General features: G+C 43.8%; 1 protein-coding gene across 4 annotated transcripts in view; it reads right to left on the bottom strand.

The window, feature by feature from the left end:
- dscama (Down syndrome cell adhesion molecule a) overlaps nt 1–13,000 on the bottom strand; it is a 105,355-nt gene that overhangs the window by 79,385 nt on the left and 12,970 nt on the right. For all 4 annotated transcript variants that reach the window (XM_052047723.1, XM_052047722.1, XM_052047721.1 and 1 more), the window contains exons 2-3: nt 6,968–7,285; nt 5,210–5,359 (exon numbers count right to left, since the gene is read on the bottom strand). In XM_052047723.1, coding sequence (XP_051903683.1) covers nt 5,210–5,359; nt 6,968–7,285 — 468 coding nt within the window. The remainder of the gene's footprint in view (nt 1–5,209; nt 5,360–6,967; nt 7,286–13,000) is intronic.

Raw genomic sequence — 13,000 nt, 5'->3', positions numbered from 1 at the left:
GTCCTCCCATGATGGTCCCTCTTGCAGCGCCTCATCTTCTGTTCCCCATTGTCTGAGACATTCTCTGAGTACGTCATCCGTTGGAGCCTTCTCCTTGATGTAATCATGGAGCTTGGATGTTTCATCCTGGACAGTGGCTCTCGCACTTACTAGTCCCCGGCCTCCTTCCTTTCGGCCTGCGTACAGTCGCAGGGTGCTGGATTTGGGATGGAACCCTCCATGCATGGTTTGGAGCTTTCGGGTCTTAACGTCCGTGGTCTGAATCTCTAGCCTTTGGCCACCTTATTATTCCTGCAGGGTATCTGATCCCTGGCAGGTTTATTGCCCGGGTCTTATTCTTGCCATTGAGCTGGCTTCTTAGGACTTGCCTCACTCGCTGGAGGTATTTGGCCATAGTATGTATCGTATACTGAGGTACTTGTAGTTCAATGTCTGCTATTGTTTCTTCAGGGAGTGAGACCCCTTCAGTGCGGACTACCTTTCCTCTCATAGTCACCATCCGACTACATTTCTCAAGCCTGAATGACATCCCGATGTCACTGCTGTAGATCCTGGTTGTGTGGATCAGGGAGTCTATGTCCCATTTGCTCTGAGCATACAGCTTTATGTCATCCATGTAGAGGAGGTGACTGATTGTAGCTCCCTTTCTGAGGCGGTATCCATAGCCTGTCTTGGTGATTACTTGGCTTAGGGGGTTCAGTCCTATGCAGAACAGCAGTGGGGAGAGTGCATCACCTTGGTATATACTACATTTGATGGACACTTGGGTAAGTGGTATGCCATTGGCTTCAAGTGTGGTTTTCCACATCCTCATCGAGTTCGCAACGAAGGCTCTTAAGGTCCTGTTCACCTTATACAACTCCAGGCATTCAGTGATCTTTGTATGTGGCATCGAGTCATAGGCTTTCTTGTAATCAATCCAGGCTGTGCACAGGTTGGTACGTTGGTACGACCTGCAGTCTTGTGCGACTGTTCTGTCAACCAGGAGCTGATGTTTGGCTCCTCTGGTATCTCTACCAATGCCCTTCTGCGCTTCGCTCATGTATTGATCCATGTGTCCACTTATCTTAGGCTACGGGGCATGTTAAGTAGACGCAGGACGAGCCATTTGGTGAGTCCCATCCCTCAATCTGGTTCATTTGTGCTGCTAGGCGCTCCTGGAGTGCTGTGAGTTTCTTTAGCCAGTAGTGTCCAGTTCTCTGGACAGTGTCGCTGTCCAGTTCTTCATATCTGAGACTCTTTCCTGTATGTAACACCTGTTTATTCGTCTGGCCTCATTCTCTTTCGTGTACCGCTTTAGGCGGCTGGACAAGGCTTGGAGCCTTTGTTTGGCAGTTTCGAGTGCTTCAAGTTTGGTCATCTGGATGTACGTCTCGGGTGTCGGCCTTTTCATCACACCTCTCTGGGCCTCCGTCAATTTAATCACATCTTTTCGATCCTACCCTCCAACCGTCTTTTCCATGGTGGGTAACGTATCTCATGGTTGCTCTTATAGCCAAGCATCTCAAGGTTCACTGATGCTGAAGCGATCATGACCATGATCTTAGCTTTCAGGTCAGTTGCTGCCTCGCTCAGCATTTCATTCATTGGGGCTTACCTCCCAATCTCTGGTATGACCTCCTCCTCTGATCTGACAGGCTGGGGCGCTGCACCATGTAACCTGCGTTGTACCTCATCAATCTCAAGTTGTGACAGCACAAGGTGGTACTTCACATAGCCGTTGTAATCGGTTTCTAGGTTGCCCAGCTTTCATTCTCGCCATGATCTTAGCTATCAGGTCAGTTGCTGCCTCGCTCAGCATTTCATTCATTGGGGCTGGCCTCCCCATCTCATCATCTGCATTCATTGGGGCTTGCCTCCCAATCTCTGGTATGACCTCCTCCTCTGATCTGGCAGGCTGGGGCCCTTCACCATGGAACCTGCGTTGTACCTCATCAATCTCAAGTTGAGACACCAGTTGCCGTTTGTGGATGTTGGAACACTGAGCTACTAGATGTGACTGTGGGTTTCGAAGTAACCATTTAGCCCACATTCTCTGCATGTAACCCCTCTGACTAGGGTTGCTTGAGTAGTAGCATCCAACAGAGCCATGTTATTGCATCTCGCCCATTTCCGCTTTGTTCCAGTAGCCCATTTTTCATCACGGTGCTCTGGTTCCCCAACACTTGACACAGACCTTGTTTGGCCGGGCGACGTCTGAGCCGGCATGTCATTCGTTTTATTGTCTTTCATCATTGTATGAGGTAGGCATTAGCGTGAAGGATCTTGCCCAAGGACCCACACTGGATGGTGTTACGTGCTAGTGCTAATTTTTTTGCCCCAAGCGGGATTCGAACCACCGTCTCCCGTATGCCAAACCGATGACTTACCACTGAGCTATATATATATATATATATATAGCTCAGTGGTAAGTTATATATGATGGTTATATATATATATATATATATATATATATATATATATATATATATATATATATATATATATATATATATATATATATATATAAAAAAGAGTTAGTTTAGCGTGTTTTTATCGGCATTAATTGAAATGAATTTTAACGTGATTACATTTTTTCTCGCGAGATTAACGCGGCATACGTCACAGCGGATTTTACGTTGCTCTAGAAATAAACCAGAAACAAAACAACGAGCGCTGCAGAATTCCACGCCCGTGTCTATCTTGCCAGCCATGGCACCGCGAGACACTGAAAACGGACAGTTAATCCTTCTTGACACTGCCCCCATGAACCATTGCCAACCATTGCGATACAAATGCTAATCTCATGATTTACCATGCCGATACCACACACTATCTGTCATATAAATTCAATGTCGATTTGAACATGCATGGATATAGCCTCCAGTGATATGAAAGTTTTATTTATATATTTCTTTTGTTGTAATGAAGTAACAATGTCAAAGCCGTATCTGTAACTCTTCTCTGTATACCAGTAACATAACAATGACTACTGGCGGTTTAGCCGGAGGTCGACTTCATACTATAATTTGGACAATCTTGTTTTTGAATGGAATGCTTTTCCCATGTAAAAACAGTATTGCCTATAAAACATATGAACAAAACGTGAATGTGCCACTAAACAGGAACAAGCAGAGAACGAATGAGGTGCACACAGAGGCTGGGATAATATTGCTAAATTTATATTCAAGAAAAGCAGGACAATTATCCATCCATCCATCCATCCATTTTTCTAATCTGCTTATCCTAACAAGGAATGCCGGGCGTGCAGGAGCCTATCCCAGCTGTCTTCGGGCAGTAGGCGGGGGACACCCTGAACTGGTTGCCAGCCAATCGCAGAGTACACAGAGACAAACAACCATCCGCACTCACACCAAGGGACAATTTAGAGTAAGCCTGCTTGTTTTTCGAATGTGGGAGGAAACCCGGAGAAACCCCACGCAGGAACAGCGAGAACACGCAAACTCCACACAGGAAGGCCGGAGCTGGGATCGAACCCACGACCTCTGCGCTTAGTCCACGACATGCTCAGGCTAAGCAGTCGACCACCGGGGAGGCAGGACAATTTGACATGCTAATATATTTTTGAAACATTATCTCTACCTTTCATGATGACAAAACTGAAAAATGTGACTGTCAAGCAGAACATTAACAGAACTGGAACAGGTTATGTTTTGATTGTTGAGGGTCCAGCATATACACAGTAGGGGGCCAATATAAAAACAAAAATAAGCACCTATCACCAAATAAAGAAAAAACGGGTTGTCTTTATGTTTCTCTGCTCCTTTGGTTTACTCAAAAGAGAAGTATATAAAACAGCCTATTACGGCCCCCCGACTGTACAATGCACTTCCACTTCTTTCGTTCTTGTAACGGTCCCGAGTGTTCTTAGTGGCTAGTTAGTCAATCCTGCAACAACTCCAAATGGTCTAAGTCCAGTGAGAGTTGGAAAACATACATGCGCATCATGCTACATTTTCCAAACTCAAAAGCCAAAGTCAATTATTCATGTCCAAGAGAGAAAAGTAATATTTTTAAAAAGCGTTTTTGTTTTCAGTTGAAGTATTAATATTATTTTATTTATTAACATGGTAAATTAAAGTGAAGAGTTGACAAGATGTTTGTGCTGGGCTGTTTGTTACGGTGTGCAGACAGAGCAGCAGACACGGACACATAAAAAAAAACACACACAAAGTGCACTTAAAATGTGTGTGTACCACAGTACGATGAGAATGGTGGGATGCGCGCAGTGAGACGTGAATAAAGACCATTTGCTCATGGATTCATTGGCTTCCGTCTTCTATTATTTAGCGTGGAGAAGCGCAATGGATTGGTAGTTGGATTATTTTTCTGACAACAATTACATGTCTGATGGCTACAAATGTGATGATTTTTTTTTGTCTGCTCAAAACTTGGTCTTGATGGGGCAAAAACACAACCCCAAAGATTCAGAAGTCTAAATTACAAATACATGTAACATATTGCAAAACTGATAAATAATAAATGAGGAGCAATTAAAAAAAAAAAAAAACTGTCGATTTCGTCAATGCGGCAGCAGCAATAAGACCCTTCCCTTGTCCTGTATCAGAAACATGCTATTGAAAATCCACTCATGGGCAATTATGAAAGTGCTATAGATTTCACTGTAATGGAGTTTGACGACTGGCAATATCACCAACACCACCAACAACAACCAAAACAACACAACAACAACAAAAAGTCTCTCAAAAGCATTTGCCCTCCATCTAAAAGCAAAATGGCATTAACTTGCGTCTATTGAGCTTGCTAAATGCCCCACATAAAATGAATTTGCCCCCCAGGGTTGGGAAACAATCACATAGGCGAGCGCTCCATTTAAGTGATTCGAATGATCGGAGTGCCGCGGTGCTTTCTATCAGCCAGAGAATTGGGTCAATACACTGAGACTAAGTGACATGGCTGGCAGCCCGTGTGCTTGTGGAAGGATGGCAGAGGAATTATAGTCAAGACTTCGCTGTCCTTGGGTCAGACGGAATTGCAAACACAGACAAAGACGCCGCCTGGCTAATGACTTCAACCGAAGCTACTCCTCATTTTGAGAATGAAATTTACACAGTAAACCGAAACAGCACACATCGCTGCTGTCATAACCGACAGCCAAAAATCTTCAAGCGGGCCACAGGATCAAACTGGAGTATAAAGGTCACTCTCAGACATCCCGAACAGCTGTTACAAAAGGAATGTGACTTACTTTCAGCATTAATTGACATTGTGTCTTTCTCCCAGGACACAACAGTGATGTAGGCCTCCACTGAGGCAGGGATAATGCACTTGAAGACGGCCACATTGCCTCTCATGGCTTTCTGGTCCTCCACCCGAACAGTGTAGGGCTCCCGTAGGACTAGTAAGGGGGTACAAAGAGAAAATTCCAATATAATATCGAATTCCTGAAAACAACAGAGTCAGCCATTTCAGACTTTGACATGCTTTGAATCGATGCACAGTATGTGGACGTGATCAAGAAAAGAAAAAGAACAAGAACTGGTAGTTGTGTTCTTGTAAGTGTACGCCATTTTAAACAAAAAAATAAATCAACAAAACTGTAGTTAGATGTGGAATCACAAAACCAACTGGAAAGTTGTCCAATGTCGTCAACACGATCAAGGATTTTGGTTACGGGTCCGAGCTCTAATTTTAAAATATACCAGTAGCACCTATGTATAAGTCACAGGACCAGCCAAAATATGAAAAGAAACTGCGATTTATAGCCCAAAAAATACAGTTCTCAAAGATGATCTAAATCAACGGTGTCAAACTCATTTTTTGTCGCTGGCCACTTCGGAGTTATGGCTTCCCTTGGAGTGCCAATGTAAAATGTCAGTGTAATTTACTACCCATGACAATTTGACATTTCGGTAATGATTTCAGCATGGATCATGAAAGTTGACACACATGATTTGCTCCTGTGGGCCACATAAAATGATGTGGCGGGCCGGATCTGGCCCCCCGGGCCTTGACTTTGACACCTGTGATCTAACTTATAGTTTTGCTGTGGCATTTTTTTTTGGCTGTCCTCACAACAAAGTGGATGAAGTAAGAGCGGTTAGGTTTGCACGACTGTCCATGTTTTATGTTATGTGTTGTGTTTATTATTTTACTTAGTGTTAACTGTTTTGTTAAGCGCTTCGTTACAGCTGCAGCTGTTGTGGAAGCGCTATATAAATCAGGATGTATTGTATTGTATTGTATTATCACACCTGTTCTTCATGATGTTACAATATGCCCTTATATCGTCTCAGTTTTAACTTACTTTGTAGGCTACCTAAAAAAAAATTAAATAAATTTCTGTACACTCGATAGCTCTCATCTTATCAACTACTAGCTGGTTCGCCGCCCTCCGGGCGGCTCATCAGCTAGTTCCTGCGGAAGGCTGGTAAGGTGGTGGTTCGCCGCCCTGCGGGCGGCTCATCAGCTAGTTCCTGCGGAAGGCTGGTAAGGTGGGCCTTCGGCCCACAAAAGTGTTGTTGCTTGGTTCAACTTTTTGTTCATCTTCATTGCTTATCGCGAAAATAAAGAGATGTTTAGCTCTACTAAATAACTAACAATTTCAATGCAATGCTTGTGGGTAGACAACATTTTTTCGCTAAGATGCCCGCGCGATCGTAGTGAGCCACTGCCTGAGCGGCGCAGTGGCGGCGCAGTGGCGGCGCGCAGCAGCGCGGTGAAGTAGGTACGTTTTGAAAAGGGACAGACGGAAGGACAGACCGCGTGCGGGACGACGCGCAATATATATATATAGATAATACACTGTACTTCATATTCTAGAACATTTGTCAAGGTCAACAGCTGTGTTTTGTATTTACATTTGGCTGGACATTCGAAGGTTGGACCCTATAAGGTCCAATTGGAATATGCGATATTTAGAGTTTAGTTTTTTTGCTAACAAATCTTAGAGATCAGAGTTGGCATTTAAAAAAAAAAAAGAAATAAAAAGAAAAGAGATACTAACCAGCCTTAATGTGGACATCTTGGCTCCTGATTCTCCCTGAGGGGTTCTCCGCTGTGCAATAGTAGGTGTTGTCGTGGATGAGTTTGCTGAAACTGGAAGGGGGAATGTGGAAGATCTGTAGGGTGCCATTGGAGTGCACATGGCGGATCCCTGGCACATCATAGATCTCCTCACCGGTGGCCAGATACCAGCGCAGTGAGACAGGTGGCACACCTGCTGCGGGACAGGGCACCGACGTCCCTGTGGTGCTGGCAAACACTACCTCTTGCACAGATGCATTGACAAAATATAAGCTGGAACGTAGATCTTCAGAGAAAACTGCAGAAAATGACATTGGAAAAAGAAAATGTTAGAAAATCCCTTCAAAGGCTTTACTTTGCACAGTAACATTTTGAAGCGCTGCAACAGCTACAACTTCAAAAGACACAGAACTGAAGAACGTTTATTAATAGCATGTGAATATTGCTATCCTGACAGTGCATTTATATTTCTTTATTTTACCCTTGCTTACTGCAATGGACAACGCTTGCAGGAGTGTGTACATGACACAGGTATCAAACTTCGGTCCTAACCAGTCAACCACCGTGCCGTCCTTACCCAATTACATTTTCAAACTCATTACATGAAAGTCACCACACATCTGCTACTGTGTTAAGTGCCTCTAATTAACCCCAACTAAAGTCCAGTAGTTTTAATGCGCTTTCCTGACAATTTTCCAGAAGGTTTAATAACACTGACTGGCATTCATGTTCATATGATAATATATTTCTTATTTCACAACGCTTGGCTTTAAGACAGATATGTAGACTTTTTATATCCACTGTATTTACCAATGGTCCCCACACTAAGGCCTACGGGCTGGATTTGGCCTGCCTCCACGTTTTGCCCGGCCCCCTGAACAATACCAAGGATGCATTATGTTTTGTTTTGTTTTCGGTCTGGCCGTATGATCAAGACTTGTACATGCACAGAACATAAAATTCTATTCCACCCTTCTGCAGTCTGTGCCCTATCTGGAAACCTTCCCTCAGAAAAAAAAAGTCCCGGACACACCCCTATCAACTAAAATGGAGTACTGGCGAAAGGCTTAGGTTCAAGAAAATTTGATTGAATATTATTTATTTCATAGTGTTATTTGATTGGTTTCTTGGTTGGTAAGTAAGTTAAGAGGTATGTCCAGGAATTCATTATTGCTTTGTAAATCAATAGATCGAAATGGAACACCCAATCACTGATTCATAATGACAACTTCCTTGAACCAACACAGCTGTTAAGCGTTCTTAAACAAATCAGTCACAACTTTTTCCCCTATTAACAGTTAGTCCTCGGGGAAGTCTGCTCTAAAGAGTACTATTTTAGATTGGATTGGATTGGATACACCTTTATTGTCAAATAATTATTACTGTAGCATAAACCCGAACATTTGTACGATATTTTTTTCTCCAGTTTCTACGTTTGTGTAGCTTCTTTTCTCCTGTCATCGGGCCACCCGCCTTCCCGTCTGCTTGCCTGTGCGACAGCTGCCAATCCCCCCTCCCTGGAGACCAAACATTTTAGCGCTTCATAAATTCCTAATGAGCATACTCAAATCACATGCCACTTCCACCCACTAGTCGCTCAACCTGTTATGACAAACAAACACCGGGGCGAACACATGTCTCAGCACATTTGGAGCTGCACTCACTTCACACATGCGGTACTCAGAGGGCCTGTCCTTCAGGTGTTAAATAGTAAATTGTTGTATTTGTTCACGGCTACAACACTGTCAGATCTTAAGTAAGAGATGGCAAAAAAGGGCTGCAGAGCCATGTTCCCAATCATCTTGGGGGAATTAGTCTTACTTGCTGAGTAAAAGCATTAAGTTAATATTAATTACGGTACCTATACAATGTGCACTGATTGGGGGTTTGAGTGAAGAGACAGACTTGTGGTCTTACATTACAAGTATTTGAGAAAATTGACAATAGTTTTGTCCCGTCAAAAATTAGTCATTTAAATAAAGTGCCATCACCTAATCCGGGTTGAGGGGTTTGTGTGTTCCAATGATCCTAGGAGATAAGTTGTCTGGGGCTTTATGCCCCTGGTAGGGTCACCCAGGACAAACAGGTCAGAGGTGAGGGATCAGACAAAGCACGGCTCAGAAACCTCCTATGATGACTACGTTTAATGGATTAAAATTAATGGACCTTGTTTCTCTTTGCCCAGATGCAGGATAGAAGCCTCTGAAGCCAGGCCTGGAGGTGGGGTTTAATGGCAAACACCTGGTGGCAGAGCCTACAACCGTAAGACCTAACCCAAAGAGGTGACATGGGACAACCCTTCCTATTGCTGTGCCACCTTTGCAAGGGTCCAAGGTGGTCTGTTGCAACGTGAACTTGGTGGTGGCCAAATTTTGGGACCTTACACTTGATCCCCAGCTACAGAAGCAGACTCTCATTACATGGAATGTCACCTCTCTGGCAGGGAAGGAGCCTGAGCTGGTGTGCAAAGTTGAGAAGTTCGAGATATAGATGGGCTTTCCTTGACACACAGTTTGAGCTGTGGTGCACGTCCTCTTGAGAGGTGAAAGACTCTCATCCACTGGAGTTACCCTGATGAGAGGTACCGAGCGAGTAGGGATCGACTTATTGCTCACCGGCTTGGTGCCCTCAACTTCTGAGGACAGGTCCTGAGTGTTGTTTGTGCCTCTGCATCAAACTGTAGGTCCCACCATTTGTGAAGTCCTTGGAGGTGGGGAGCAGAGGCAAAAACTTGAACATGGGAGGAGTTTGACGGAATGACTTCCTGATGGATTATGGTCCACAATCTGTTGTATCCGGAAGTGTAGGCAGTACATTATCAACAGTGGAATGCGGCACTGCTGACCTTGTCGTTGTCACTGGGGGGAGACTTTAAGACTTTCTCAAATCTATTGAAACCAAGTTTCAAAAGGAAGCAGAGTCTATATGGACTCAGAGGGGAGCATTCCTTTCCCTGGGGTTGAAGTCGCAGAGAGAGCTGGAAAGCTCCACAGTGGTAGGGCACTGTGGGTGAAGGCATGTTGGTCCTAAACGCTGGAAATTGATATTTCTGGGGCTGTCTTGGTTGACATGCCTCTGCAAGTTCACATGGACACTGGGGACAATGTTTCTTGATTGGCAAGCATAGGTGGTGGTCCCACTTTTTTAGAGGGTGTGTTCCATCTTCAGGGCGATTCCACATCCAAGTCTTCCTGGTAAGGTCCACTGGTCAGGAAAGTTACATATCAGATTCAGGAGGAGTGCTGTGGCTTTCACCCTGGCCATGGAACAGTGGAAGAGCTCCGCACGGTCACATAAAAAATATGTCGGCTCTGGCCGCTGGGCCTTGAATTTGACACCTGTGATTTAGGGTGATAGCAGACACTTGTACTTGTAATTGTAATTGCCATGTAATTTACATACCATTGGTTTAATCATGCTCTTTTTAATTTTCAGCGATACTGTGTTCAGCGTCCTGTTCCAGTCACTTCTGGTATGGGAGATACGTGCAGCCATACAGAACGGCAATGAATTTCTATTCCGCCAAGGCATGACCTGATAAATGTTGCTGATTACATGGGGAATTTGTGCCCCCTTGTAGCTTGCTAGCTCTCTACCCAGCAAACTGGCATTGGGGTCGTCCAAGAAGTCACCGCCTCACTCGTTCATGTTTGGGTCCTTATAACGGAGACGTTTTAGGGAACGCGTTATTTAGCCTGTGGTTCACACTACAGACAATTGAACAAACTCGCAACATGAGGTGACAAGTAAGAGTCGAGCGAGGCGTGTTTTCAGTACATTCAGCGGAAAACACCCGCAGCAATGGAGAGCATGTAGAAGGGCTCGATTTGTCATAATTTTAAAGCCTCATTTAACATAGTTGGTGATTTTTATATTGTCATTTGTATTTGTCAGGCTTTCACTCTTCGCAGTGGTGTTTCAAATTTAAAAGAGAGTTTTATTTTCACTTGACAGGGACTTTAATAATAAACACGTCATCCCGAACACTGTTTTACAAAATGTTACTCAATAAAGTGGATGCTAGGCATCCCGCAATGCTTTGCGACATGTATAAATAAAAAAATTAAGTTGTAGCTTAACTAATTTCACTTAAGTTGTCCAAAAAATATTTGTTTTATTAATTGCAAAGACATAATTTTGGTCATTCATCTATGTCAGAGACATACAGTGAAAGTCAGAATAATTAAACGCCCTCCTATTAGATGGCTGTGGGTACACCACGCACAGCTCCAGAATGGTTTTTTTTGTCTCTCTGGGCTACAGGAGTGCTGGACCAATACATCGGAAAGGGCTTATCCACATTGACGGCTATAGAAGTCACAGATCCAGTTTAACGGGGCTGGAAGTGAATTTAACTGGGGCTACACAAATTTCTAATGGGGATATTCACCTTCTAGCCCCGATGCAGCGCTGTCACTGTACAACAAAAATGTATCTATCTGCTATCAGATTTGTGTTAAATTAAACAGCCCAATTAAACTAAGTACATTTGTGAGCAGACTGACATCATATCACATTTTGTGTTTTTTTTTCTTCTTTTGGTTGTGAGATTTATCTCATGTAAAATGGGTTGGGTACTGTGGCTCAACAAAGCTCGGGAAACCCTTTACCAAAAAAAAGGGAAAAAAAGACATTTACAGTTGTTTCAATACCGGAAGTTAAATATTCTTTATGATATTTAGTCAGTATTACACAAGCAGGATTTAAATGGACCATCACGATAAGCAAAGACTTGATCTTCCCGGACGGTTGTCATCCAGTTTAAGTTTGGCATGTTTTTTGAGAAGGTAGATGAATGAGGAAGAACGGCTGCTGCATAACTGCTTTTGTCTCCGTCCTCTGTGCGCCAAGTCATAAAATATTGAGACCACCACTCATTTCTGGGTGGTTGATTTCTTCAGATGAGAAAGCGTGATGGACACACAGCCCTTTAAGATCGCAATGCTTCAGAGAGATACAGTACGACTACATTTATTTTTCAGTGCAATGCCAAGAAAATAGTGCGGGAACGGGTTGAGTGGGGAGGCGGAAAAGCTGAAAAGCACTCAGACAGTCGCACACAGGCCACTATTAAAAGAGAAAGAAAAGCCTTGGCAAGAGGTCAAAGTATGCTCATAGGTGTCTCACACAACCTCATTTTAACCCTTTCATGCACCAAAAATGATAACCTGTAACCTGACACCATGATAGGCCATCCACTGTAGTAACTGCTGTCCCTGAAAGGGTTAATGCATTCGTCCCTTGTTCTCCCTAATTGGTTTTGTTCATCCAAAACTTTGACTGTTGCACCCCCAACTCTCCTTCATGGTCCTCTGACCCTGTTTCTCACTTTTAGACTTGCCCCACCTTTACGCAAGGATACAGGAGCAAAACAAAACATGTTTAAACAGGAAGTCAGGCCAGCTGTCCATGACTCAACGGTCCTTGTGTATTCTCGAATGCTCTGAGAGTTTCGTTCATTCAGTAAATGTTAAATGTTGAGCATTATTTAAATATTCAATGAACTCACAGCTCAAAAAATGTCTACTTGTTGGCGGAGCAAAGGGCATCAGCTCTGTTTCAGTTCAGCTTCTGAAACAATTGAAGTGTGTCTGACCGACACTCCAGTGAAGCATCGCACAGTGTCGTACAAAACAATAAAGATTTCATGCAGACCCAAATGTCTGTGTGTTTTTGGTTTATAGGGTCCAGAGGGCCCAAAGTGAGGTAAACTTTTAATGATCAATTCTTACTTAATGTATGAGTGTTTGTGGAAATGCCACATGTCAGCACTTATTAGATGGGGGGGGTCACTCTGAAGATCTGCATGTGCACTGTTGTTGTTGATTTCCAAAGCAGTCCACCCATTGTGGTGCCGGTACAATTTCATTTGGAGCTCAAGGGCGCCAGACACACTTTGGTCAAGGAGAGTGCACACGGGCGTGTCATAAGGATGTGGGGGTGGGGATGGGGGGGGGGGGGGCGTCCATGTCGTGGAGCCCACGAACACACAGGCTGATGTGTCCTTGGTTGA

The sequence above is a fragment of the Hippocampus zosterae genome, chromosome 16, assembly GCF_025434085.1.
Source record: "Hippocampus zosterae strain Florida chromosome 16, ASM2543408v3, whole genome shotgun sequence".
NCBI lineage: Eukaryota > Metazoa > Chordata > Actinopteri > Syngnathiformes > Syngnathidae > Hippocampus > Hippocampus zosterae.
Note: the sequence above shows the minus strand (reverse complement) of the source record. Positions and strands in the feature narration are given on the sequence as shown.